This window comes from Lathamus discolor, chromosome 6 (assembly GCF_037157495.1).
Source record: "Lathamus discolor isolate bLatDis1 chromosome 6, bLatDis1.hap1, whole genome shotgun sequence".
Taxonomy (NCBI): Eukaryota; Metazoa; Chordata; class Aves; order Psittaciformes; family Psittacidae; genus Lathamus; species Lathamus discolor.
This window is the reverse complement of record NC_088889.1, coordinates 9,107,160-9,132,079: the sequence shown is the minus strand read 5'-3', so window position 1 is coordinate 9,132,079 and position 24,920 is coordinate 9,107,160. Positions and strand designations below refer to the sequence as shown.

General features: G+C 43.0%; 1 protein-coding gene across 1 annotated transcript in view; it reads left to right on the top strand.

Annotated features, from left to right (window-relative positions):
- The window catches only part of LTK (leukocyte receptor tyrosine kinase), a 98,554-nt gene that overhangs the window by 62,742 nt on the left and 10,892 nt on the right, over nucleotides 1-24,920 (top strand). The window contains exons 10-23 of the mRNA XM_065684260.1: nucleotides 2,145-2,239; nucleotides 7,109-7,216; nucleotides 9,125-9,302; nucleotides 9,839-9,989; nucleotides 12,018-12,149; nucleotides 12,683-12,839; nucleotides 13,736-13,918; nucleotides 14,458-14,556; nucleotides 15,057-15,209; nucleotides 17,409-17,519; nucleotides 18,154-18,340; nucleotides 19,219-19,309; nucleotides 21,701-21,765; nucleotides 24,229-24,358. Of these exons, the coding sequence (XP_065540332.1) occupies nucleotides 2,145-2,239; nucleotides 7,109-7,216; nucleotides 9,125-9,302; nucleotides 9,839-9,989; nucleotides 12,018-12,149; nucleotides 12,683-12,839; nucleotides 13,736-13,918; nucleotides 14,458-14,556; nucleotides 15,057-15,209; nucleotides 17,409-17,519; nucleotides 18,154-18,340; nucleotides 19,219-19,309; nucleotides 21,701-21,765; nucleotides 24,229-24,358 (1,840 nt within the window). The remainder of the gene's footprint in view (nucleotides 1-2,144; nucleotides 2,240-7,108; nucleotides 7,217-9,124; nucleotides 9,303-9,838; nucleotides 9,990-12,017; nucleotides 12,150-12,682; nucleotides 12,840-13,735; nucleotides 13,919-14,457; nucleotides 14,557-15,056; nucleotides 15,210-17,408; nucleotides 17,520-18,153; nucleotides 18,341-19,218; nucleotides 19,310-21,700; nucleotides 21,766-24,228; nucleotides 24,359-24,920) is intronic.

Below are 24,920 nucleotides of genomic sequence, written 5' to 3'. Positions count from 1 at the left end.
CATTCAAATGGAAAAGATGGTCATTCCTGCTGTGTGACTCTTCCTCACAAAATTCAGATCCCACTTCCAATACCTGGTAGCACAGAACACTTAAAAAGTTGTTGGCATTTTCAAGCATGGTCAAAATGATAAATCCCTGCATTGCCTCATCCTCAACGCTGGGAAAACATTTTGACTGTATGGTGTACAGTTTGGTATAAACCTTCATGAATGACTTTTCTGTATATTTGTGGGTGCTGGCAGCTTTCCTTGGTAATGCAAACTCCAGCAATGCTGTGCTTAGGGAATTTTTTAGCACAGAGTTTGGGCTGGCATGTCATTTTCCCATATCCTGAATCTTCAGGAAACACCTGTCCTTCTTTTGGTAAATGAGAGCTACCTTTTTCCTTCATTCCTTCAGGGGATGATAGCCAGCAGCAAAGTGGATAGGAGAGGATAGGTCATACAAAGAGAAAGGGTAGATACGAATTGCAAGACAAATAATTGCTATAGCAGGACATGAATGGCTTAATGGGGCCATAAGTAGGCAGCCATGGATGGGATATGCAACCAGTTTTTAGCAACAGCTTCCTCTAGTTTAATTTATTTCTTGGGAGAGAAGGAAGACAAACTACACATTTTGCTGAGCAGTCTCCCGGTTGGGTACTGAGCTGCTTGGAAAACTGCAAATTCACTCACTTGGTTCACACACATAGGGAAAAAAAGCTGCTATCAAAAGAAAATCAGATGGGCAGAAAACCAGACATCAGAGCTGGAGGGTGTAATATGCTGGAGTCAGCAAAATGGGCTCAATGAGCACGAACACTGGAAACCCCTCTGGCTAACACTGAAGGCTTCAAAAGGCAAATTTCTCCCCTTTTTCCGAAGTCATGAAGAAGGGGAGGCATGCAGAGCTCAGAGCTTATGAGATGTCTAATACTGTGCACTGGAGGAAGGGGGTTATTCCCCAGGATCCCACTTGTACTTGGCTGGAGCAGAAATCTACCTTGTAGAACAGTGCCATGGACTCTCTGCTGCTCTGACTCTATGGACCAGATGCAGCAGATTCACCTGACAGAGGGTATACTTTGATGTGTGTACTTTGAGTCAGGGGTAGGCTGTGGTGCTGTATCTATGCCTGTGGGTGCTAGAAGTACCCTAGTCCTGGGCTCAGCATGCTCTGACTTTCTCTTCCATCAAATGGATGGGGGAATCACTGTCTAGTGCCAATGGACTTCTGTACAAGTCTGAAAATGCGGAAGTAGTGCTAAACTTGCTAATAAAGAGGCAGGTTTCTATACAAAGGGGATCTAATGGCAAATTCCTCTGCTAACCCCATAACTAAGGGAATGGTAATTCAAGAGACCCTTGCTTTGCATTTGCTGCACCCATACTTATTCCCAGAGCGCTCAGATCCTGTAGGAGTGAATGCTTTCATTTAACACAAAGGGCCATTCTTGAGTTTTTGTAAAAGCAGCTTATCTCTAAAGACCTTCATGCAGCTATGCAACATTATATTAACTGTGGATATGGACCAACATTTGGCTGGTGGGTGGAATATGCTCACGTACTTTATTGCCACTAATATGGGATAAGTGTGTTCCTAGGCTGAATGATTAATGTGTTAGGCAGGTCAGTGCTTGATCTCTCATAAATCATCATTGAGCTTCACCAATGACAACAGTAGACGTCCTCCCCATATGCTTTTAATAAGCTCTAAATGGACTGAACATCAGTCATCTGTTTATTTCTGAAATCTAATGAAAAACAATTCAGTCCTATCCATTAGAAGGAGATCCTTCAGCCCATTTTCTTTCTTCCTTATGAATTCAGAACATAGCAGTGCATATGGGACATGACAGACGTAGATAAATAGCTAAACTGCTGGTCATGGTGGGAAATGAGGAGAGAGCCCAGGAAGCTAGCACTTCAGGGAATTATGACTGAAATTTAACATGTCCTCACCTTCAGCTGAAATAAACTCATGTCTATGTTTTGAGTTATGAACAGGCCCCAGATTCCTGTCTATTTGAATACTGTTGTTCTCATTTTTTTCTGGCTATGTCTTTGGGGGTGGAAAGATAAGGGAACATTGTCTTTTTAGTTGCCTTTTTTTAACCTGCTCATTTGTCTCTTTTCTCTAAAACTTCTGTCTTAATGCAAAGGTTTCAACTGGAACTCCTGGCAGCCTGGGGCTGGAATTCCCAAGCTGACATTGCTATCGACAACGTTACGTTTGGTCTGGACTGCTTCACTGACGGTGAGCCACAAGTGTTGCAGAATCCCTTAAAGAATTCGGGTAGTGTAATTAGCACCCCACAGATCCAGGACACACACTCTGCTGTCCCCTTGTGATACCTTTTACAGTACAATGCCATTTTATCTCAGACCTACTGAAGATTGCAAGTAGAGGCAATTTTACACTGTGTCAGTGTCCTACTGCTGTTTTTTCTTTAATCTGGGATATCCTGTATCACAGAGTTGAGACCTGTCTGTGTGTCTTGGCAAGAAGCACTAGACTTATTCCTTAGCCCCAAAGTGGAAGGATTACATCAGTGTTCTTCAGCGGTCCCTGCTGACCTATGTGCCCTGGCAATGGATAGCTGAAGGGAATTTGTTGAAATCAAGGGGGAAAGTCACCCTATATTTTAGTGGAGGAAAGGAATACAATGAGGGAATAAAATGACTCTCTGACAGTAAAGTTTAGATTATTGCAGTTTTGTTCTACTTTGCAAGGAAGTACCTCAACTGTCACTGCCAGGTGTATATCAGATGTGCTTCTGTTTACTTTGTTAACTGTGAATGCAACAGACAGCAGTGTATTCCACTGAATAATGGAGCTAGTGCTACTCTCAGAAGCCTGTTAGCAGGAGCTGCATTTTCTTAGCAGAGAAGTATAAAGAGGTTGGATACTTGAACTACTTGCAAATATTTAGAAACTGCCTTCTTTTTGTCCCTGGAGAAAAGACTTCTATTCTTGTAAAGGAACTGGAGGATATGCAGCACTTGAATTGAGACTCATGTTGTAGATTAAATGTGCATCAGTGGTCCTGTGCCACACTTCATGTATCCCATACCCAGTGTGTCAGCATTTAGAGTAATAACATGTCTCTGCAGGAGCTAGCTGTACATAGCATGAGGAAAGGCTTATGCCAAAGCAGAGGTGTTACAAGTTCATCAACAAAAGTCCCCTTTCCCTCCCACCTTCGTCTGATTTAATCACCTATTTTCTGTCCCTTTTTTCTGTAGGCATTGAAACCACCCTTCTATAAAATGCTGAGCATGCACATTTTCATTTGAAATTAAAAGCAAGAGATGTTCCTTGATGGCAATGTCATTTGTCACTCCCTGGTCCCCAAGCTAACCTTCTGTTTTGAAATCTTTTGAGGAAACTGAAGGGAAAGATTCCAGATGCTCTTTTGCCACCCAGCTGCGGGAGTTTACTACCCCCCATGAGAGCAAATACAGCCTCCAGTTCAGCCAGGGACATTTTGCTGGCTCTGGTGTAGGGATGTATCCTTTGGCAAATAGATGGGGAGTAAATGCCACTGCACCGATGTTACCAGAGCTTGTCCATTAGAGTGCCCAAGTATCTCCTCATTTTCAATTAGTGTAAATCGCAGTGATGTCCAGGAGCAGCTGGCACGCACCCCATCTGAAGGAGTGACCCAGAGATGTGTGACTCATGCAGAAGACATCACGAAGGAAATACGTTTCTCGGAAGCCTTGCACTTGCCCCTGTTCCTTGAATCCTCTTTGCAAATTGACGTTTTCTCGCCTCTGAAAGCAACCCCCTTGCATTTGTCTTCCCATGACTTTAATTCAGTTAGGTTGCAGAGAAGCCCAGCAGCTCTGCTGTGTGCTCAGTAATGAAATTATTTCTCCCTGGCAAGGAGAGGTTTCAGATGTCAGAGATGGAGCCAATTAAGATCCAAGGCAGTGAATTCTTTGCATGAGGGCAGCAGGAAGGATGTATGGCAGGAAGGAAGAATTTGCTGCTTGCTAGGATGTAAATATTATTTTCTCCATCTATTTCAATCTTGTAGTTCAATTGCTTTACGAATCCCAGTGCGGGCTCTGAAAGCACTGCTTGTCTGTGTGCAAGGTGGGAGAGAAAGTGAGGTTTTCCATATAACTCAAAATCAAGAGGAAAGATTCAGTAAAATTTAGGAGCAGAACAAATGGGTAATGAGGACAGCTCAAGGGAGATCAATAAGGACAAAATCCAAAGCATTCTTTGGACGACTGTTCCTGGGCACTGGCAGATGTTTTCCCTGTGAAAAAGGTGAGATGCAGCCACCTTCTGGTTTGTACAAATCACCTTGTATAAGACAGTGTCACAGACATGGGTGGCGACATGGGTCTGGTTTGTTGCGAGAACTTTCAGGGGACAGGCATAAAGATATTTCATCATTTCAGTTAACTAATGCTTTCATGCAGAGGTCTGAATTAGGAGTGTTTAAATATGAAAACATGGGCTGGAATGGCAAACAGAGTGCTGGCTGTTGTCCTCCTCAGTGCTTATATGGTCTCTGACTATTACTTTTTGGTGCTCTGAGCCTTATCTTGTTCCCATTATGATCCCAGGTCTGTGATCTATCAAAGTGCACTCTACCACCCTGGCCTAGGGATTACATTTTTGTTCTGTGCATTGTTTCGCACAGTTTCCCAGAAGACTGGTTTATAAATGGCAAGACTGTGCATAGAGAGCTTTTGTGCAGCACATCTCTAGTTCTTGACTTTGGAGTCCCTGACCCAGCAAAGTCTGGTTCTGTTGACCTGCCAGTATCATTGCTTGAGGTGAATGGTGAGGGGTGGTTCAAGCTTCATCACTGCCACGTTTTGCTGATTTAAGGGGTAATGGGTTGAAACTTAAACAGGGGAAGTTTAGATTGGATATAAGAAGGAAGCTCTTTCCTGTTAGGGTGGTGAGACACTGGAATGGGTTGCCCAGGGAGGTTGTGGGTGCTCCATCCCTGGCAGTGTTCAAGGCCAGGTTGGATGAAGCCTTGGGTGGGATGGTTTAGTGTGAGGTGTCCCTGACCATGGTGGGGAGGTTGGAACTAGATGATCTTGAGGTCCTTTCCAACCCTAACTATTCTATGATTTCTATGATTAAGAAAGTGTTGACTACAAATGCAATAGATCAGCCAAAGGGATGGGGAAGAGGAAGCTGATGCAGCTCCCTCATTCTCTTTGATGCTTTAGGACAGGCTGGAGAGGCTTCCAGGAATACTTCAGTCTGCATCAGTAAGTTGGGATCTCTGAGAAGACTGAACACTTTGAGGATCTGTGGGGCACCTTTCTCTAATTCATCCCAGCCACAGGACCACTATATCTTTTTTCATTACATTCCCAAAGAAGTAGGAGTGGGTTACTTTAGCTCTTTGCCTGCAGAAGATGCCCTGCATTTCTCCTTTACAATTCCCTCTGTCCCTTTGCAGTGTAGAAATCAGCAGCATTAGCTAAATCCTGGAGAAAGGAGTCCTGTGCTCTTCATATTTTTCTAGTATAGGTACTTAATATGAATTAAGTCTTGTTGCCTTTCATTCACTTACAGTAAAAATGTTGGCTGTCAGAGGAGCAAGTGGAAGCTAAAATAAACTGGAGCACCAGCCCCTCGATCCCAGGGCTACATCATGTTTGTAGAAAATTCCACCCTACAAATTCATGTCTGAAGGCTAAAATATCAGCCTTCCAAGGGTTAACAGCTCCTGTGGACAGCGTGATTTTCAGCCTGCAGCTTGTCTGCTGCTGAGCACGGGGGAGAGAGAAACTTTCTTCCAGCTTGTGAGGGTTTGAGACTGTTTGGAGAAGGAGGAAGGATTGTTTGTTTGGAAACGAGGCATTGCCTTAGGATACACAGTTGGGATGCTGCAAAAAAATCTTTGCAGACCCACAGACTGACTCTCTGTTTCAGCGGGTGATTTACATTCCTTCACTCCGGCAAACATAAGCAGATTTCTTGTATGTCTATGAGTATCTGAAACTGTTATGACCTTTGGGATTCCTAATTCATTGCAGGTCTTGGGAGACCAAGGATCTTTTCTGGCCATGCATTGTCTTTTTCATTTGGTTTTCCTTCTTGTCTCTGATCCAGTTCATTTGCTTTGGGTTAATTTCATTTTTCGCTGGTCTGACAACTCCATCCATTTGAAGTTCTCTATCTCAGTATGAACAGAGTGTGTCAGTACAAAGAGTCCTTTTACTTCCATCCATCAATATGCTTTCAGTCAGACCTGGGGGGAATATTCTCGGGAGTAAAAGCTCAGCAAGGTCTCCATGCTTCAATTAGTTATTTGGCCTTTGTGACACAGCTAACAAGGGTGTTAATTATTGCTATTTAGAGCAGTGGCTTTGTGGCAGAGATAATTGTCCAGCTGGAACTGAGTGGGGCTCTTTTGAATAGAGCATCAAACAGCTGTTAAGTTCTCACAACTGGAACAAATTGAAATATTTGTAATGTTTTTCAACTGGTGAAAAATGTTCAGTATTAAATTAACCGAGGGCTCATAAAATGGAAGGAAGTCTCTCCTTTTTCTTATTGCTATTTTCCAAGCAAAGTTCTGCGTAAAAATGGGTAATTTAACTATTCAAACAGGATGCTTGCAGATTAAAAGGCAAGGGTTCATTTATTACTGCTTTGGTTGTGTGGTGTTCTTGATGCATTCAGATGCTTTGGATCAGCAACTGCTTTGAAGTCCCTCCTCTATGAGGGACTTACTTACCATGACGCCGTTCAGAAAGAAAGACAATTGTGCCTTTACACAGCAGAGCATCAATACCTGGTATCTGTCCTCCCACACTATGCTTTTCTTAATGTCTCTTGTAATCACAGGCAGTGCAATTTGTTGACCCAGGAGCTTATCCTGCAGGTGAGCCTGCATGGGATAGCATGGAGAGTTTGTGTTCATGTGAAAACCCACTGCCTTGAGCACAAATACAAGTGACTAACCTAAGACATAGGCCCAAAAGAATAATACAAAATTACAACTGTTTAAAAGAGCTTTTCTGCCTCAGGTATTATTTCCTTATTTTAACAAAATTGCTGTCCTTGGTTCATTCACAAGATCTTTAAAATTCACACTTCTCTGTTCTACCATTGTCCCATCTCTCTCATTCGTTCTAGAAACAGGAAGACAACAAAATCATTTTGTTGGGAAGCGCCAGTACCCACGGGAGATTAGTATCCTGGATGAGCATCTTCTGAACCCCTTGGAGGAGCCCTCCCTCCCAGGTACATGATTCAGTACTGAAAACCTGTCTCGGTTACAAAACGTGTCTCTGTTCCCTTCTGTGTGTGATCTTCCTGCCCTGTAGCAACAGAGCAACTAAATATAATCCGTTCCAAAGATGTGGAGACCATGTTGGGTAATCTCTGTTTGGCTATAGGATAGCAGTTTGCTGGAGCCCAACTCACGAGTCCTTAAATAGCAGGACCTCATTAAAGAAAAGCAGAATCTTTAAGTAAAGATGCTCTAAAATAAAAGCAAGAAGCTGCATGACTCAGATTGAGAGTACACAAAAGCCAGCTCACGAATGAAAGGTGTAGACCAGTACAGAAAGCTGGAAATAGATTTAGTGGGACTTGGTGAGTATTGAAGCTGAATCTAATAAGTAGAGAAAAGGGGTGTAAAGAGGAAGATCCAGGGAGGAGAAGTAAGTGAGGATCTGGGGAGAAAGACTGGATGAAAAACTAGTTGAACAGGGGATACTAGGGACTAATTTATTGATAGTGGAGCTATCTAAAAGAGGACCTAAAGAGGGGAGGTGGTGCATGAGACTGCTTTGCTGCCAACAAATACTTGTGTGTGACTGCACCACCTCCTGAAGACTCTGTCCACCTGAAATGTGACAAATCTGTACTGCTGTCATTTCCTGTTAGTTCAAGGGGCAGAGGCTTCTGCCATTACCCCAATGATCCATCTGCATGTTCACATGCTAACGTCTGTTGGGGACAGTTTTGCTTGCCTTTTTGCTTAAACAAGAATAGGCTTTTTATTTTAGACGTATGTGATTTTTACTGCTGTTTTAAATATTCGGCTTTTAAAGAGTTCTGATTCCTACTGGTTGTTGTGCATGCACTGCATCATACAGTTTTTAGATGCATTATTGAAAGTGTCATTCTTAGGCCTCATTTAATTCAGTGGATGAGATGGATATGTTTGGGTCTTGGACAAGGGCTATTAAATGGAGGAGATGGTTATCTGCTGCATTGTTGTAGATACAAAAGAATAATGCTTAATGAGAGCCAGGAAAATTTTGGCTTGGAGGAGAAAGGCCCTTTCTGAAAGTAGCAAAAGGCTCTTTCAGTTGTACTGCTGGCAAGGTTCTTGTGCAAACCTGGGACAAGTCACTTCAGATTTTCACCATGTTTAATAGATAGACACTAGATGTAATGACAGATGTTTTCAACCCTTATTTATGTGTATATACTTCAGTTCTCATCTGGAAAGTTGAATAATATCTCCTTACTTTCTATTGGAGCTGAGAAGAGAAATTTGATGTCTGTGAAAAATTTGGCTAAACCTCTTCTCAGAAGTCCTATCCTGTTACCCCGGCATTGATAGGGTTTATCTGCAGCCCCTGATTTATTGAATAGTGTGCAGGAAATAGAGTGAGGAGGAAAAAGTAAGCAGTGACTATATACAGAGCAGTAGTTGTGCTATGATTAGAATAATATAAGTACTCTTTTATCGTATAATTAAGGGTGGTATCTTAGTGGATTATAGTACAGGGGAGCTGCGCTAAAGTTGAACAGATAAATTTAACTTTAGCATTTAGCAACTTTCAAGTCCTCAACATTGTAAATGCAAGCTTAAGCATTTTTTGTGTGATTAAAATAATAAGCACATGATCAAGTGGATGTACTGAGTTTTAAAGCCCTGTAGATAGCACATACTGTTGCAATGTGGTCTTTCTCTTGTTCTGTTTTTTATACAGAAAATCATTAATGTTCTCTGTGAAGAATAATAATAATATGAATTTTGTCATCAAAGTGTCATTGAGGAAAGATATCAACAGAAACAACAATTTTTTTCAATGACATTTGTCCTTTAGTTATATAGTTCTGTGCATTATTGCACATGTCTGGGAAGTAAAAGGAAGTTTACATCTGCCTCAACTCTTTCTGTTTTGGTCACAGGGGATACATCTGTTGTCCTCTGGTGGTTCACAACATGTGGTGCCAGTGGTCCACATGGGCCAACTCAAGCTCAGTGTGACAGTGCTTATAAAAACAGCAACGTGTCAGTGACTGTGGAGAAAGAGGGCAGGCTCCGGGGAGTGCAGGTCTGGAGAGTGCCAGCCACAAACCGGTACAGGTGAGTACCACTGGGTGCTAGCGAGGCAGCCACATGTAAGTACCTTCTGTTTGTGGAGTTTCAGCAAGCATGAGTGTGGGACCATCTGTACTGAGTAGGTGGAGGGGGCAGTGAAGTAAGAGAGAAATAGGAGTGCTAGCTGTTAAGGGTCTGTGTCTGAGCTACTGTGGAGCATGGAGGGTGGAGTGGTGACTGAGAAGAGATGAAAACAGAAGTGACTGTGGGCATGCAGTCAAGTGGAAGTGCTGCCATCGTTTCAGTCCCAAAACCTTAGTCTTCTAGATTTGGCTATACCAGCTCATGCTATTTCCTCCCAAAGTCTCTGTCTCCAGTGCAGTGATGTAGAGCTAGTCCATCCTCTTGAGCAGCCTAGTTGCATGGGTGCCAGACAAAGAATAGCCATGAGATGCTGCAGCAGGGGAGCCTGCTCTGAAGCAATGGTTGGAAGTGCAGAATGGGTAGAGCTTGCACATGGAATTGCTTTAGGGATGAGATGTGTGAGATTTGTCTCTTTAACTACTTACTTTTTCTTCCAGGATTTCTGCCTATGGAGCAGCTGGGGGGAAGGGAGCCAAAAACCACAATAAGAGGTCCCATGGGGTCTTCATCTCAGCCACCTTCCAGCTGGAGAAAGATGAGCTGCTGTACATCTTAGTGGGGCAGCAGGGGGAGGATGCCTGCCCTGGGGTGAGGGCTGCACAAGCACATGCGGGCAGTTCGCAGCTACGATTCAATGAGATTCAGTGGGTGGCTTGGGGTTTGGTGATGAAAGATAGAAATCCTAGAATCCAGCAATGAAATCCAGTCAGGAGACTGGGAAGAACCAATAAACCAAGTTAGAAAGAATCTCAAAACAAATATAAAGAACTCTGAAAAGAAAAACAATCCCAAAATGTGCAAACAAATATGAAGCCCACAGGAACTTTGCTTTAAGCTCCTGGTGTTTGAAATAAGTTCTTCATCAGCTTTCTTCTGCTTATTTTAAGCATGGAACTTAAAGTAGGTGAGAGTTGTGTGCTCCCTCTCTTATTTTTCCATAGCCTAGGTTTCTTTCTGTCTGCCAGGATTGCAGATAATTTACTGTTATGTATGGAAGCATTCAGCAGTGTTGTGGCTGCACTGTTGGATACTCTGTAAGCTTAGAGACTAGGGGCTGAATCTAAAGCCTGTCAAAACTAGTGGGAATCTTCTGGCCCCTGAATTTGTAATGACAAAAACCCTACTCATGAGAAACGGAAATTCACATTCGTGATGTGAATGATTATATGTGTGTCTTCTAATGCTAGACTCAATGATTTGAAAGTCTCTATATCACTTTAGCTCAAAAGTTGCCTCTTTTCAGCATGAATCCTTTGGTACAGCTTCATTCCAGAAATGTGATCTATAGACCCCGCCCTGAAACAAGGCTGTTTGCCCTTTTCCCCACAGGTAGACTTCTGAGGTTTGGAGTACACATGCTGTTCTTGTAGGCATTCAAAGTTGCCATTTACCCTGCCCAAAGCATATGATGTCTTACCCGGATGCTGGAACAGATTCTAAACCCAGCCTTTCTTCACTTTCAACAGTACAAGACTTGTACTTATCTAAATAAAACACATATTTGTATATCGGCAGTTCCCTCTGAGTGCCCTCTCTAGGGTTAGGTCATAATCTACAAAGTTGTCCATTATCCCCTTGTGTTTCATGACTTGTTCTCCAAATTGCAAAGTATAACCCAGCACTAACTAGCTCCCTTTTTCAGATGTTATTGGAAAAAAATTCTGTTCATTTTTCCCACTTCCAAAGCCCAATTTTCCTTAGCTTTGGAAATCCTTATGAATCGTGATGAATGCTGGGTAACTAATGTTTGTTTTCCTTTCTCTGAAGAAGTTCTGCAGCTCCAGACTTTCATGCTCTGTCCTTAGATTTACCCCTTGCTTTTCTCTGGTTCTTATTTACCTCATCATCTTTTGTCCTCTTCTCTGAATGAGAGGACCCAGGTGGTAACACTGGCACCATGCTTCTGGCCTAGATATATGATGTGATCGATACAAATAGAGATTTCACCTGTACTGAGTAATGTAGCAATTTCTGAAATCATTCAGAGTTCATCATCTGAATGAAACTGGGCAGATTCCCAAGTCATTGAAACTCATGGGAGTCAGTGTCACAAAAAGAAGAAAAATATGAAATGGCCAAACAATCTTTACTTTTTCAGCTTTTTCAGTGTTCTTTAGTATTTAGCAGGAACAGGAAGCTGAGACCTCAGATTTCCCTTCCGAGGTGTGTCAGTAGGTCACTCTTGACTGTGAGCAGGTCATCTCTGTCTGCTTTATGCATTTATGACCTTGAGAAATACACAGCAGTAAGAAAGTTCTGAGAAGTAACCTGTAATTTTTCACATTTTAGTGTTCTTGTGTATAAGAAGTTCTAAATATGCAAAATACGACTTGCAATATCAATGAGTTACTAGCGTATTGCCTTGTTTTTTTCTATGAGCATTTGTATTTTCACATGCACGGGTAATGTGTTCGTAAATCAGAGGTAACAGACAGATCTATCCCTCAGCTGTTAGTCCTTGTATAGGTGTTCCCTTTCCATAGGTAATATATATACTGATTTATATATGCCCAATATACATCACAAATAATACAATATTACTATACTGAGATATACAGACAAGTCTCAAGAGCTGGGTTTTGCTGATATATGAGTGCGCCTCTTGTCTCCTTTCAGGGCAATCCTGAAACCCAGAAGATCTGCTTAGGCGAGTCATCTCTCATTGAAGAAGATTACAAGAAAAAAAGGGATCTGAGGGACTGGGCTGGAGGAGGTGGGGGTGGAGGAGGAGCAACCTACATCTTTAGAGTAAGTGTTTCCTCTTTGCATCCTTTCTGAGCAGTGTCCAGCAGAGCAATTAACTTTCGCTGTCAATCATTGCCCATGATACTCAGTTCTTAAAAAAGGTGATGAAAAGGGAGTCTCTCTCTTTCTCTCTTTCCCTCCCTATTCTCCCATCTGTCTTTTTGTCTTTTAAATTTAAATTCTTTATGTCTTTTCATATCCATCATACTTGTCACTGTCACTAAGCTAGCCGAACTGGTTCCTTGGTTCTTGACAGCTCAGATCTGGGAATCACACCAGGATCCCACTTTCATATTGGCAGCAGTCCTAAAAAAAACCTAAATCCCAAAATATTGGAGTTTAGTTAAACAGCTACTTTTGTACCCAGGACACAATGTAAAACGCTTCTGTAATGAACTTAGGAAGCAATCAGTAGTATTGCCCTGGCCTTGGACCACTTTTCTTTGGGATGCTTTCATGCATTTTAATGAGTTTATGTGAGTTTGCATATCCAAGGGATGTGAAGTTTTTCTGATGTTTGATGGGGGGTTTTCCAGCAGAAGGATGGGATTTTCGAACCTTTGCTCATCGCAGCAGGAGGAGGAGGAAAAGCTTACCTGAAGGCTCAGGACAGCACTCTGGATGACGTACCCCTGGAGCAATTTGAGAACAGCACTGCAGTACCTGGAGTCAGTGGGAGGACTGGGGCAGCAGGTGAGACACTAAAACCACATGAGGTCTGAACCAAATGGCTGAATACACACATTGTCCATTAGGCGCGAATTAAGGGGCTTCTTTTTGATCTTTTGGAAACATGCTGGATATTACCAGCGTAATTCTTACAGTGCTGGTGATCTGTAACAGATGCTGGTTTATATTCTCTTTTCTTGTCTTGTATTCTCTTTATCTGTCACCAGATAAAAGAGAATGCATAGGATAGGTGATGAGCTCTCCATTAGAGGCTATTCCACAGGCCTCCTACTCTCTTCTATGAAATGACTCAGTAAAAATGATGTTTGGGAGATGGAGCTCACTCCTCCACACTGTAAGAATTGTCTTTGAAGAGATGGATTTTTTTCCCTGTTACTCCCCTGGAACCCTAACAACAAGAATTATATCATAGAAATTATACCAAAAATGGAAGCTTATTTATAATCTTGCAACAGCTGTGCCTAGAATTCATTCCTAGGAGACAAAAAATTCCAGTGGTTCTCCATCTCGTGCTTATAGAAGTGCCACTAGAGGGAGATGAGGAAATCCAGCATATTTGTGTTTCCTCAGGGAACTCAACATTTTGCATGGCTACAAGCCCTAACCAGTTATCCTGGAGAGGAGTGTTGGGCTCCTTATTTCCCTAACGCCACTAGAAATTGGTGCTGAGGTGCTCTTTATGCAGCACATACCACAGGCTGTGCATTAGATTTCCACATTATTATTGTCCATGGCAACAAGAAGCTTGTCTGTGTATTCTCTGAACCTTAAGAGTTAACCTGAATGCAGGCAGTTAAGAAATCAATAAGGACCGATCTCTGTCCCTCTATAGTATCTCTTCTACTTTCCTTTGCTTGTTCTTCCCTCAACCTGTTCTTGTTTAATTTCTCTGACTGAAGGTGGAGGTGGTGGCTGGCAAGATGAGAGTCTGCTTCCTCAGGCTGGGAAGTCCCTTCTGGAAGGTGGAGAAGGGGGTCAAGCTTGTCCCCAGGCACTAGCCAAGCTCCAGTGGGCCACCTCTGGTGGCTTTGGTGGGGGAGGAGGAGCTTGTACTTCTGGTGGAGGAGGTGGAGGCTACAAAGGTAAGTCTGCTGGAGGAATAGTCATGATGGCTAATTTTGTACCCTTCAGAGCACCTTCAGTTAAGTGGTAGAGCTCTTAGTGCAGAGGCGCACTGCTGCAGAACGTGATTCACAGATACTTAAAACTGAGCAGCATGAAACCTGCCTTACTTTCTGCCATCAGTCTTTAATTAGGAAAATCAAGGTTATAGAAGTGTTCCTACATGATTTTGCATTTGGAAGGTGGGTTGAACCATCTCTTCCTTCATTTCTAATTTGCCCAGGGAAAATGTTCCATGTGGGGTTTTTTTGTTTAAAGCAAATATATTTTTACCTTGCTGAACTGAGAAACCGATGTTGGAGTAAGTCACTTTACTAACCTTAGTACTGGCTGGGTCAAGTGACACGGGACAAGTAAGGACATTATACCTATGAGTATAACTGAAAGTTGCAGAGTGACCCCAGGGGATAAGAGCCAGGAATGAATGCAACACTTCAGAGGAATCACATTTTTTTCAGTACACAGCACTGATCAGCTAGCCATACTCTTCTTTCCCCAGGGGGACATGCCTCCAATGCTGATGATATCACAGCTGGTGGGCAAGATGGCATCTCTTTTGTGAACCCCATTGGAGAAATCTTCTTGCATCCCCTGGCAGGTACGATATACTTTCTATTCCTCTTAGTTCCTTTCTTCTTCCTTTTCCCTTCTTCCTCTCTATTTCCTCTTTCCTGCTCCCTCTCCTCCAGTCTTTGTTTTTTATGTATTTCATTCAGGCATGTTTCACTCTGCAAGTTGGAGCTTTAGCTATGGCAATTTCTTTAAACACTTCTATAATGCTCTGGGACCTTTTCCATCTCAATCTCTAAGCCAGGAGAAACACAAGTTATCAGGTTCAACTGCATGTCCACAGTCCCAGACCTTTCTAGGTCAATTCACTTCAAGACCTCACTGTTTGCTTGAGGCACCCAATACCTTCTTCCCTCCTGGCTCCCATCAGGTTTGTCAATGTGTCAACACTGTGTTGGACTATTTGCTCTCCTACAGATAAGAGAAGTTGTAGGTACCTGCTAGATTTTAGTTGGGGCTTTTTCCTTACTGGAACAAGATGGGAAAAACTGAACTAAACCCATCTGTTGTGTCTGATTCATTGTTCAGCCATGGAGAGTCACGGTGAGGTGGAGGTTCAGATCTATCTTAACTGCAGCCACTGCCACTCGGACAACTGTAAGCGGGATCCTGACACCAACCTACCAGTCTGCCAATGTGAAATGGGGGCTGTGCTAGCCAATGACAATGTCACCTGCACTGGTAAGATGTGAAGTTTTATCCTCAAGATGGGTGAAACTTACAGATGGATATATAGAGCTTATATAGATAGATAGCATCTATAGTCTTTGTATTGCCTCTCCTTCTGGCTTTTTTTGATGGTCAGTTCCCCAGGTTACAGCTAGTAGCTTCAGTGAACAGTGTTACACGAAATGAGACCCCACTTGGAGTACTGTGTGCTGTTCTGGTGTCCTCAACATAAGAAGGACCTGGAACTGTTAGAACAAGTTTGTCGATGGCACCCAGCTGTGTGGTTCGGTTGATACACTGGAGGGAAGGGATGCCATCCAGAGGGACCTTGACACGCTTGTGAGGTGGGCAGATGCCAACCTTATGAAGTGCAACCACGACAAGTGCAAGGTCCTACACCTGGGTCGGAGCAATCCCAGGCACAGCTACAGATTGGGCAGAGAAGAGATTCAGAGCGGCCCTGTGGAGAAGGACTTGGGGGTGCTGGTCGATGAGAAAATGAACATGAGCCAGCTTCAGTGTGCGCTTGCAGCCCAGAAAGCCAACCGTATCCTGGGCTGCATCAAAAGGAACGTAACCAGCAGGTAGAAGGAGGTGATGCTGCCCCTCTACTCTGTTCTCGTGAGACCTCACCTGGAGTATTGTGTGCAGTTCTGGTATCCTCAACATAAAAAGGACATGGAACTGTTGGAACAAGTCCAGAGGAGGCCATGAGGATGATCAGGGGACTGGAGCACCTCCCGTATGATGACAGGCTGAGAAAGTTGGGGCTGTTCAGCCTGGAGAAGAGAATGCTGCGTGGAGACCTCATAGCAGCCTTCCAGTACCTGAAGGGGGCCTATAGGGATGCTGGAGAGGGACTCTTCATTAGGGACTGTAGTGACAGGACAAGGAGTAATGGGTTAAAACTTAAACAAGGGAAGTTTAGATTGGATATAAGGAGGAAATTCTTTCCTGTTAGGGTGGTGAGGCACTGGAATGGGTTGCCAAGGGAGGCTGTGAATGCTCCATCCCTGGCAGTGTTCAAGGCCAGGTTGGACGAAGCCTTGGGTGACATGGTTTAGTGTGGGGTGCCCCTGTCCATGGCAGGGGGGTTGGAACTGGATGATCTTAAGGTCCTTTCCAACCCTAACTATTCTATGATTCTACGATTCTGAGTCCAAAGGAGGGCCATGAAGATGATCAGGAACTGGCACACTTCCCATATGAAGACAGGCTGAGAAAGTTGGGGCTGTTCAGCCTGGAGAAGAGAAGCTTCATGGAGACATCATAGCAGCCTTCAAGTATCTGAAGGGGGCCTACAAGAATGCTGAAGAGGGACTCTTCATTTGGGACTGTAGCGATAGAACAAGGGGTGATGGGTTCAAACTTAAATAGGGGAAGTTCAGGTTGGATATAAGGAAGTTTTTTACTGTAATGGTGGTGATGCACTGGCACAGGTCGCCTAAAGAAGTGGTAAATGCTCCATCCCTGGCAGTGTTCGAGGCCAGGTTGGACAGAGCCTTGGGTGGCATAGTTTAGTGCGAGGTGTCCCTGCCCATGGCAGGGTGGTTGGAACTAGATGATCTCAAGGTCCTTTCCAACCCAAACCATTCTGTGATTCTGTGAGTCTATATGACTCAAAATTCCTGATGTTAGTTCCTTACATGCTGAGCTGTCTCTCTGTCACCATCTTCAACATTCAGGTTTGGATTAGGTAGAAAGTAAAATATCTATAAAGAGACATAGTGTAAATTTCCTGAATTGGCACAGTGTATCAGATATTTAAGCATAAATACCTCTTTGGTATAACAAACCACCTACTGCTGAGTTATTTAAGCCACAAATTACTTCCTTCCACATCAGTTTCCCACTGTGCCTGTTCAGCTGATGCCTGGTATGCACTGTTACTTCCTCACTCAGTCTCTTGGAACTCCAAAGCATCAACAAAGTTTCAACTTGTGATCAGTGATGTTACCCATTTATAAAAAAAACTGAAGTATGGATAAGAAATCTGCGCTTTATCAGGCAGTTTTCTGTCTTCACAATGCTTTTAAAATTATTTAGGTATTTTTCATCTTCCAGGGCTATAGGTAGATTTGCTGTTACTTTTATAAGGTGGTCTGGTCACGATCTCTGTAGTGTTTTCTGAAGTAGGAACAACCTTCAGAGGGATGTGACAGCAGCTCTGGTTGCTTTCTGATTAATGCGTCTCTATTTTGATTTTTACAGTGCCCCAGGGTCCTAGCCCAGAAGGTCACCTGCCACTCCCACTTCTCCTAGCTGTGGTGGCTGTGATTGTGGTGCTTGGAATGATCCTTACTTGTGGCAGCTTATCTATCGGTAAGAAGTATTTACTTCTTACCACCATTTGACTTGGCTTTTCCTGGTTAAAGTAGACAAAAGGACCCATCCACATGCCACTACTTTTAATACATGGAACCAAAGTGTTGTGCTCTCCCAGGAAGATCAGAGGGACACAGGAAGAAAGAGGTGACATAAAACATCACTACCCCACAGTTACGCACAAGCATAGTCCCAAAGGGTAAGGACTCCTCTGTCCTCGTATTTGCTACAGAGAAAAGAGCTTGGAGAGCCCTTTTAGCAGGTGCTTCTTTAGCAGCCACTGCTATATAGGCTGAACTCACAGACTGTAATTAAACATAGAATTCATTCTGGGAGATAATATGTTTTTTGAGACTTAATGCCAACAAGATGCCCCTTTCCCCAGCCAATATACAAAGAAGCAGAGGAAACCTAAGTTGCTCCCTGGTGTTGAGGTCTCCGCAGAAATAAGAATGTTTGCACATCCACTGTTGAATCACAACAGAGCATGGAGAAGAACACGATACTGGCAAGCTAAAGATGCTCCTTGAGCATTTATAACATGGAGTGGATTTCTGTTCTGTGTGGCCAGAATTATAATTTCTCTCCAGGTGTTGATCTTGTGCATTTTGATTTGCCTCCCCACCTGCAGTTTATCACCTTAAGAAGCAGCAGCTGGAAGGAGCCAGAGCACGACTGCAGAGCCCAGAATATAAACTGAGCAAAATCCGCACATCAGCCATCATGACAGATTACAACCCCAACTACTGCTTTGCAGGGAAGGCCGCCACTCTGAGCGAGCTGAAGGAGATCCCACGGAAGAACATCTCTCTGCTTCGGTAAGGCTTGCTGCTGGGTTGCTCTCTGGCAGAGGAGAGGAAAGGCAGCCTGAAGCAAAGGCAGAGGTAGGACTCACATGCTTGTTTTACTCATCATCAAGTATCCAGGACAAGAAAACAAGGGCCAGCTGTCTGACTAACTGGAAAGCACCTAGTCCAAGCCAGCCAAAATACAATAGAACTTACTATGTTCTCTAAGATATTTTGATTCCATAAAGTCCTCAGGCAGAAGTATACATTTATGAGGCTCCTGCTCCATGTTCCCACACACAGCATAGGGTATTTCACCTCTCTTTTTTTGATGTCTAGGATTAAATTTGCCACCTGGCAATAATTCCCTTCCAAATCTATAGCAGTATTTCTTTTTCAGCATTTCCTGTCACAAGGAAATACATGCTCTGTATCATCCAGAGGATATTGATCAGAGTTATGTGAACTTTAGAAGGAAAAACTTGGTCATTCTTTTATACTGTCTTTCATCATCTCCTAAAGACATCAGCTGGCAGCTGCCTCACTCTGTTGTTCTCCAGTTCCATCTTGCCTTGCTATCGCCGTACTTGGCGATAGGGCCCTGGGATTGAACAGGCTGCTCTATGTGTTCAGAACCATCAAGGATCCAACCTCCCTGTTTTAGTGACAGTGGCAGAAAATACTGAGAAGTTATTTTCAGAAGCTTTGAGATGAAAACAAAACTCTGTTGTTGATTCAGTCTGTTACAGCAGGTTCTGTTCCTGTTTTGGGGCTGGATGAAGAGAGCAGCTCGGGAACACTGGGTCCCGAGTATAGGGACCCAGTAAGGGCATATGCCCATATATGCCCAGTAAGAGCACAGTAACATCTGTTCTTTCTCTGGTTTTGGTTTTTTTTTTTCCTTTCAGGGCACTAGGACATGGTGCATTTGGTGAGGTTTATGAGGGAACTGTGGTAGGCATTGCAGGGGATCCCAGCCCACTTCAAGTGGCTATTAAGGTCAGTACCCACAAATTTCTTATACAACAATAATTGCCTATAAAAGCCATATTATCTTATTACTGGTCCACCTGGAGATTCACGTTCATCGCATGCATAATGACATATGCAGGTATGTGATGCAGATTTCCATACATTGCTGCATCCAGGAGTCACAAACTTTGAGTTTTAAGCTATATGGCGCTAGCAGCCGGTTGAAAGTAAAGCATGTCTTTTTTGTTGTATGCCTAATGGCTGTAAGTTATGGTCTAACTAGGAGAAGAATCTAAAAGGGGCAGTCTGTTCTGTAAGCTCCATTCCCATTGCTCAGGAGAGATAGAATCAGTACCCTGAGATGGAAAGTTGTGTGAATTAGGCACCTGGAGACAGCCTAACATGGTTATTTAAAATAACGAATTCTCCAACAATGTAAATAAATATAGCATCCTTGAAATCAACACAGACCCATCAGTTCACCCCAGCAGAGAATCTGCCACAGGAGCTTTTCTGCCAGGATTATTTACAGATCTGAGTTAGCCAAGAAAAAAAGAAACTTAGGGGGAAAAATATAGCACCAGGCAGACATTCTGGGGACACTGGGGGCTAGAAGAGGATTTCTGAATCTTATATAAAGAAAAGAAAGATCTGGCAAATATTAGTGTGAAGCGTTTATAAGGCAGCAAACAGTAAACATTTATAGTAATGCTTATACATTATTACTTCTGCATTTCAGTGGGTTTGAGTGCTTTCTCCTAAGTTTTTCACATGACATTGCCGTATTTAAAAACTTGTATTGTTTCTCAGTTATATTTTCTTTATACTGAGAGTTGTGCTTGTCTACCACATGGGAAACACTCAGGTACTCTTTTATTAATGCACACTGTTAAATACGCTGCTGTGAATATAAATTGGGATATCATGCTCATTTGCATGTCTTTAATAGCTAAAGATAACAGGCTGGCTTTCTGTGAAATTACTGCTGTTGCCTTAGGATTTGTCAGTTACTCAGCCCTAAAGATAAGGATGCTTATAGCCCTGCTTTTGTTCTTTTATAAGCCTGTGACTCAGAACCAGATCACCTTCTATAGGTTCAGCCCAAAAGGTGGCCTTCATTAATAAAAAGAAGTTCTACCATTACTCGTACTATCTTTCAAACCCCTTTTTAAAACAAGCAAGCAAGCAAACAAGGTGAAAGCATGCATTATGACATTTTGTTATGAACTTCCCGTGCCACTGAACAGATGTGAATGAAATTCCACAACAGAAACTGGCAAGCAGTCGTAACTGCCCAGCCCAGTTTCACTGTCCAGACTGGCAGAAGCACCACAGCACAGTGGGGAACAGAAGTGGATCAGTATGTTGTTCAGTTGTGATAATCCAGTGGGGCTGTTACCAGTTTTGAAGGTCTCAGCAATGACGGCTACTTGTTAGGGCCCTGTCTGCCTGCTTGTTCACACAGTTAGTTCCCTGTAAAACATCACCAAAAGGCAGCTCTTCTAGCTGGCTGGAAACCAGTAGAGTATCCATGGAGCCCAAGCTGTGGCCATGCTTACATTGCTTGATGAGCTCGATGAAGCGTTATCAGTCCTGATCTGACTGTGCAGAAGAAGCAGCTGTATACAGGGAATAAATTAAAACATATATTTGCAACATACTCCACGTATTGTTTGTGGCTATTCCACCAATTTAATAGATCAGCTGCGCTGTCCTGTGTGAAGCAATCACTTATTTGAGACAGAAATGTGTAACACTGTCTTCTGTACTCCACACTGTTTCCATGCCAGCTTCACCCCACTGAGCAGTGAACGTCCCACCTCTCTGTGTGCAATTTGGCAGGCAGACACTACACACAGCTGTGGCCAGACCATCCCGTGATGTTAAACCAGTGGGTGCAGCAGTAGGCACTGCTTCTACAGCTGCCTGTGCGCTCAGTTGATGTTTATCAGAGGCAGATGCTGTCCAGATCTGCTGGCAGGAGAGGAATGGGGTGTGACACAATTATTGAAATCGTGTGGCTGTGTGAGTCAAATGACATGGAAGGATGCGCTGCAGTGTGGACATAGAGAAAAAGGAGAATAAATTAACACCTGTCATTTTAAAGTGTATGTTAGATCTCTATTTCCTCACTTAATGCCTTTCTTGAAGTATACCTGAAGCTCCAGAGCACTGCATATAGTTAAATGCACACAAAAAAATCTCCAAGTAGGTCACTAGTTTCCTATTCCAACTACCAAATGGGTCACATGCAGTTCGAAAACTGGCTGCTGAATAGATGAGCCCCTTCTGGTAGGTTCCTGATGGCACTCACATGTTACATGCTCACTGTTTTTTGTTTTCCGTTTCCTTTGGTGGTCACCTAAGTATTCTCAGTTCTTTGGTGGGATGGTCCTCACTGTCTTTACCTCTCAACAGACCCTGCCAGAAGTCTGCTCTGAGCAGGATGAGATGGATTTCCTAATGGAAGCATTGATTATCAGGTATAGTTTAAGGGTTTTATACTCATGGTGGGTGGGTGGAAAAAGAGTCATGCAGGTAATAAGAATAATTTATCTTGCTTTGGTTTGGAAAAGAAGTCCACCCTTATTTTTCACCAGATGGTATTTTGGTAGCATTACTAGTTTCAGGTGCTCGTGAATCTCAAGCAAGGCAGCAGAGTTTCAGCCATTCCCAGGAAAGCAGGGCTTCATCATGCATAAATGCCAAATTCTGAATGACCCCCACTTCCTCGTTCTTCCCCCAGCTTTTACTGGTGAGCATGAAGTATGGACTATCCCTTGGGTCAGTTGGGGTGAGCTGTCCCAGCTTCTTGTGCACCCCTAGCCCATTTGCTGGTGAGATGGTGTGAAAAAGCTTAATGCTGTGTAAGCACTGCTCAGCAACAGAATCATGGAATGCTTTAGGTTGGAAGGGACCGTAAAGCTCATCCAGTTCCAACCCCTGCCGTGGCCAGGGACACCTTCCACTAGACCGGGTTGCTCAAGTCCCCATCCAGCCTGACACTGAGCACTGCCAGGGTGAGGCATCCACAACTAAATACATAGCTAAAATATCAATGTGTTATCAACACTGTTTTGATGACAAATCCAAAGCATAGCACCATATGAGCTACTGTGAAGAGAATGCACTCTATCCCACTCAAACCCAGTACAACATCTCAACAAAAACTGCTGCAGGGCTCTGTGGGTCATGTTCAGAGAAGTAGAAAGGCACATCTTTGTACAAACATGTTCTGCATTTGAAATGTTTTCCTTTACAAAGAAGCTCATTGCCCTTTTACTAACTATAAATCATGTCCTGAAGTTCTTGCTAAAACAAATTGTCAATGATGAAACGGAAAGCTAAGGATAAGAGCCACCTGTGCAGTGACTCAGAAGTTCAGCCTCTGTAAGAGCAGCACCAAGGTGGTACAGCACAAGCTGTGTGCCAGAAAGGTATGTTTTTAGACTTGGATGTGAGGGCATAAAGTATATTATCTCTTAAAAATAAGAGTAAGAAGTTTTGTAAGAGCAGGTTTGGCAGCGGAAAGAGAAAGTGTGAAAAGTTTTTCCCATTGTGGCTTTTAGTTATTAGCTAAGTTGTATGTGCAACCTTTTTGCCTTTCTCATCTTTAGAGTCGTTTGCCATAAGTAAGCGCTTTTTGCTGTGAAAGTCTTCGGCTTTTATGCTTTTTTTGCACAAAGACAGCTGAGTGATACACTCTGAAACCTCTGTAGGCATAAGGTAGTGAATATGGCTCACTTATTATAGCTTGCACAGATGGAACACAGCCCTTTTCCCAGTGTGGGCACTTCTCTTAGATGTGTTCTGGCTTATAACAACTTTGTAAGCTTGACAGAACGTTTATAAGGGCTCACCTGTATGACCTTATAACAGTGAACTGAGATCTATAAAACCTCCCTGGAGAGAATAACAGCCAGCCATTCTTATTACCACCTCTACTTTAAGTATTACAGTCTTGGAATTGAATTCATTAACACAAATCCATAACCTTCAAACAATAGTATAGTCAGGGGTGACTTTAAAGTAGTAGTATAGTTGGGGTTGACTGTAAGTGATCAGTGTTGATGCATTTTTAATTTGTGCAGCTAAAAGTTCCTGTTCTCATTGGCCCAGCTCATACCTAGATGCTGGTTTTCTGCTATTAAAGCATGAATCTTGTGACATAGTGCCACTTCCTAAAATATGCAAGAACTTTGGCCGCTGAACAGGAGGTAACACTGATGTATGGAGGTTTTTTTTAAGAGCAATTTCAAACAATTACAGAGTGCTTTGATTTACTTAGTACCACATGACTCTTTCTCTTCCCCTGCATCCTTTCCATTTTTAGTTCCTATATTATCCAGGTAATCACCAAGGGAAGACGCTGCTTTCTAATGACTTGAGTCTTACTGAGCTTCTTAACAATCTCAGTTTTCTTTTGTAAGAGAGAGAAAGCTGCTGCTGCAGTAGGTAGTAGCTGAGTACCTCTTTGGCAGACTAGACACTGAACTGAGTCCATCAGACTATACAGCAGTATATTTAAAATAACCAATGCTCAAATAAAATCCCCACCAGTCAGAGTTTTGTTTTACAAAGGTCAATAATATTTGCATATTTGAAGTGCTTAGCTTTCCTTCTCCCTCTCATGTAATCTCCATCTTTCAGTCAGTGTGTCCATTAAATTCCCTCTTTACAGACAGAAGGCTCTGCTTTACTTTCAGCTTTTCATACCTTCTGTTGAAAGCTTTTCATGGGCAAAGCCAGTCATAACCCTGAGCTTGGGGCTGTCATAATCAGGGCAGCATTTTGATATGGCTGAAGTAGGAATTTGGTAACTCGCACTGCATCAGGATTTACTTCAATCCAGCTTGTCGGAGCTCAAGGCACAGGGAGTGTGATTGACGTTGGCCAGGTGCTAATGCTGTCTTTCTCTTCCGTTTTCCTGTGATCTTGGCTTTCAGTAAGTTCAATCACCAAAATATCGTGCAGTGCATTGGTGTTAGCCTGCAGACGCTGCCTCGCTTCATTCTACTTGAGCTCATGGCTGGAGGAGATATGAAGAGCTTCCTTCGGCAGAATCGACCCAGACTGGTGAGATAACTTCTCTGCTAAACTTGTAGTTCATTTTAGTATGATTGTTTCTCTTATTTTTATAAATTGGACACTGAAGCCAAACAGGGCTGTGCATGTGTCCCAGCTCTTACAAACTTCTGGATATATACCTCTGATTACTTGATGTAAGCAGATGCCAATGAGAGAAAATGAAAGCAGTGCCAGAAATCCAGTCTGTTAGCGACTGTCCTGTCATTCCAGAGCTCTCTGTCAACTGGACCACAAATTAAGGGGCTTTCTTTCCTCAGTGTCTGCCTTGTTTTCTGTGTACTCTGATGGTGTGTGAGGGGCTGAAGTTATAGCACTGATATGCAGTAATGGGAATTTGTAGCACGAGGTCTTCAGCAGGTGTGCATCAGTACCATATGGAGATGTACAGATTTATACCAGTTGAAGAGCTGAGCCTGCATGTAGCACTGTGACAGGGATCTAAATCAATGAAATGAATTTATCAAGGCAAATATTTTTGTTTAAAAACTTCCCACCTTAATAAAAAGCTGTCATGAAGGGTTTTGCAAATGATCTCTGATTTCTAATGCTG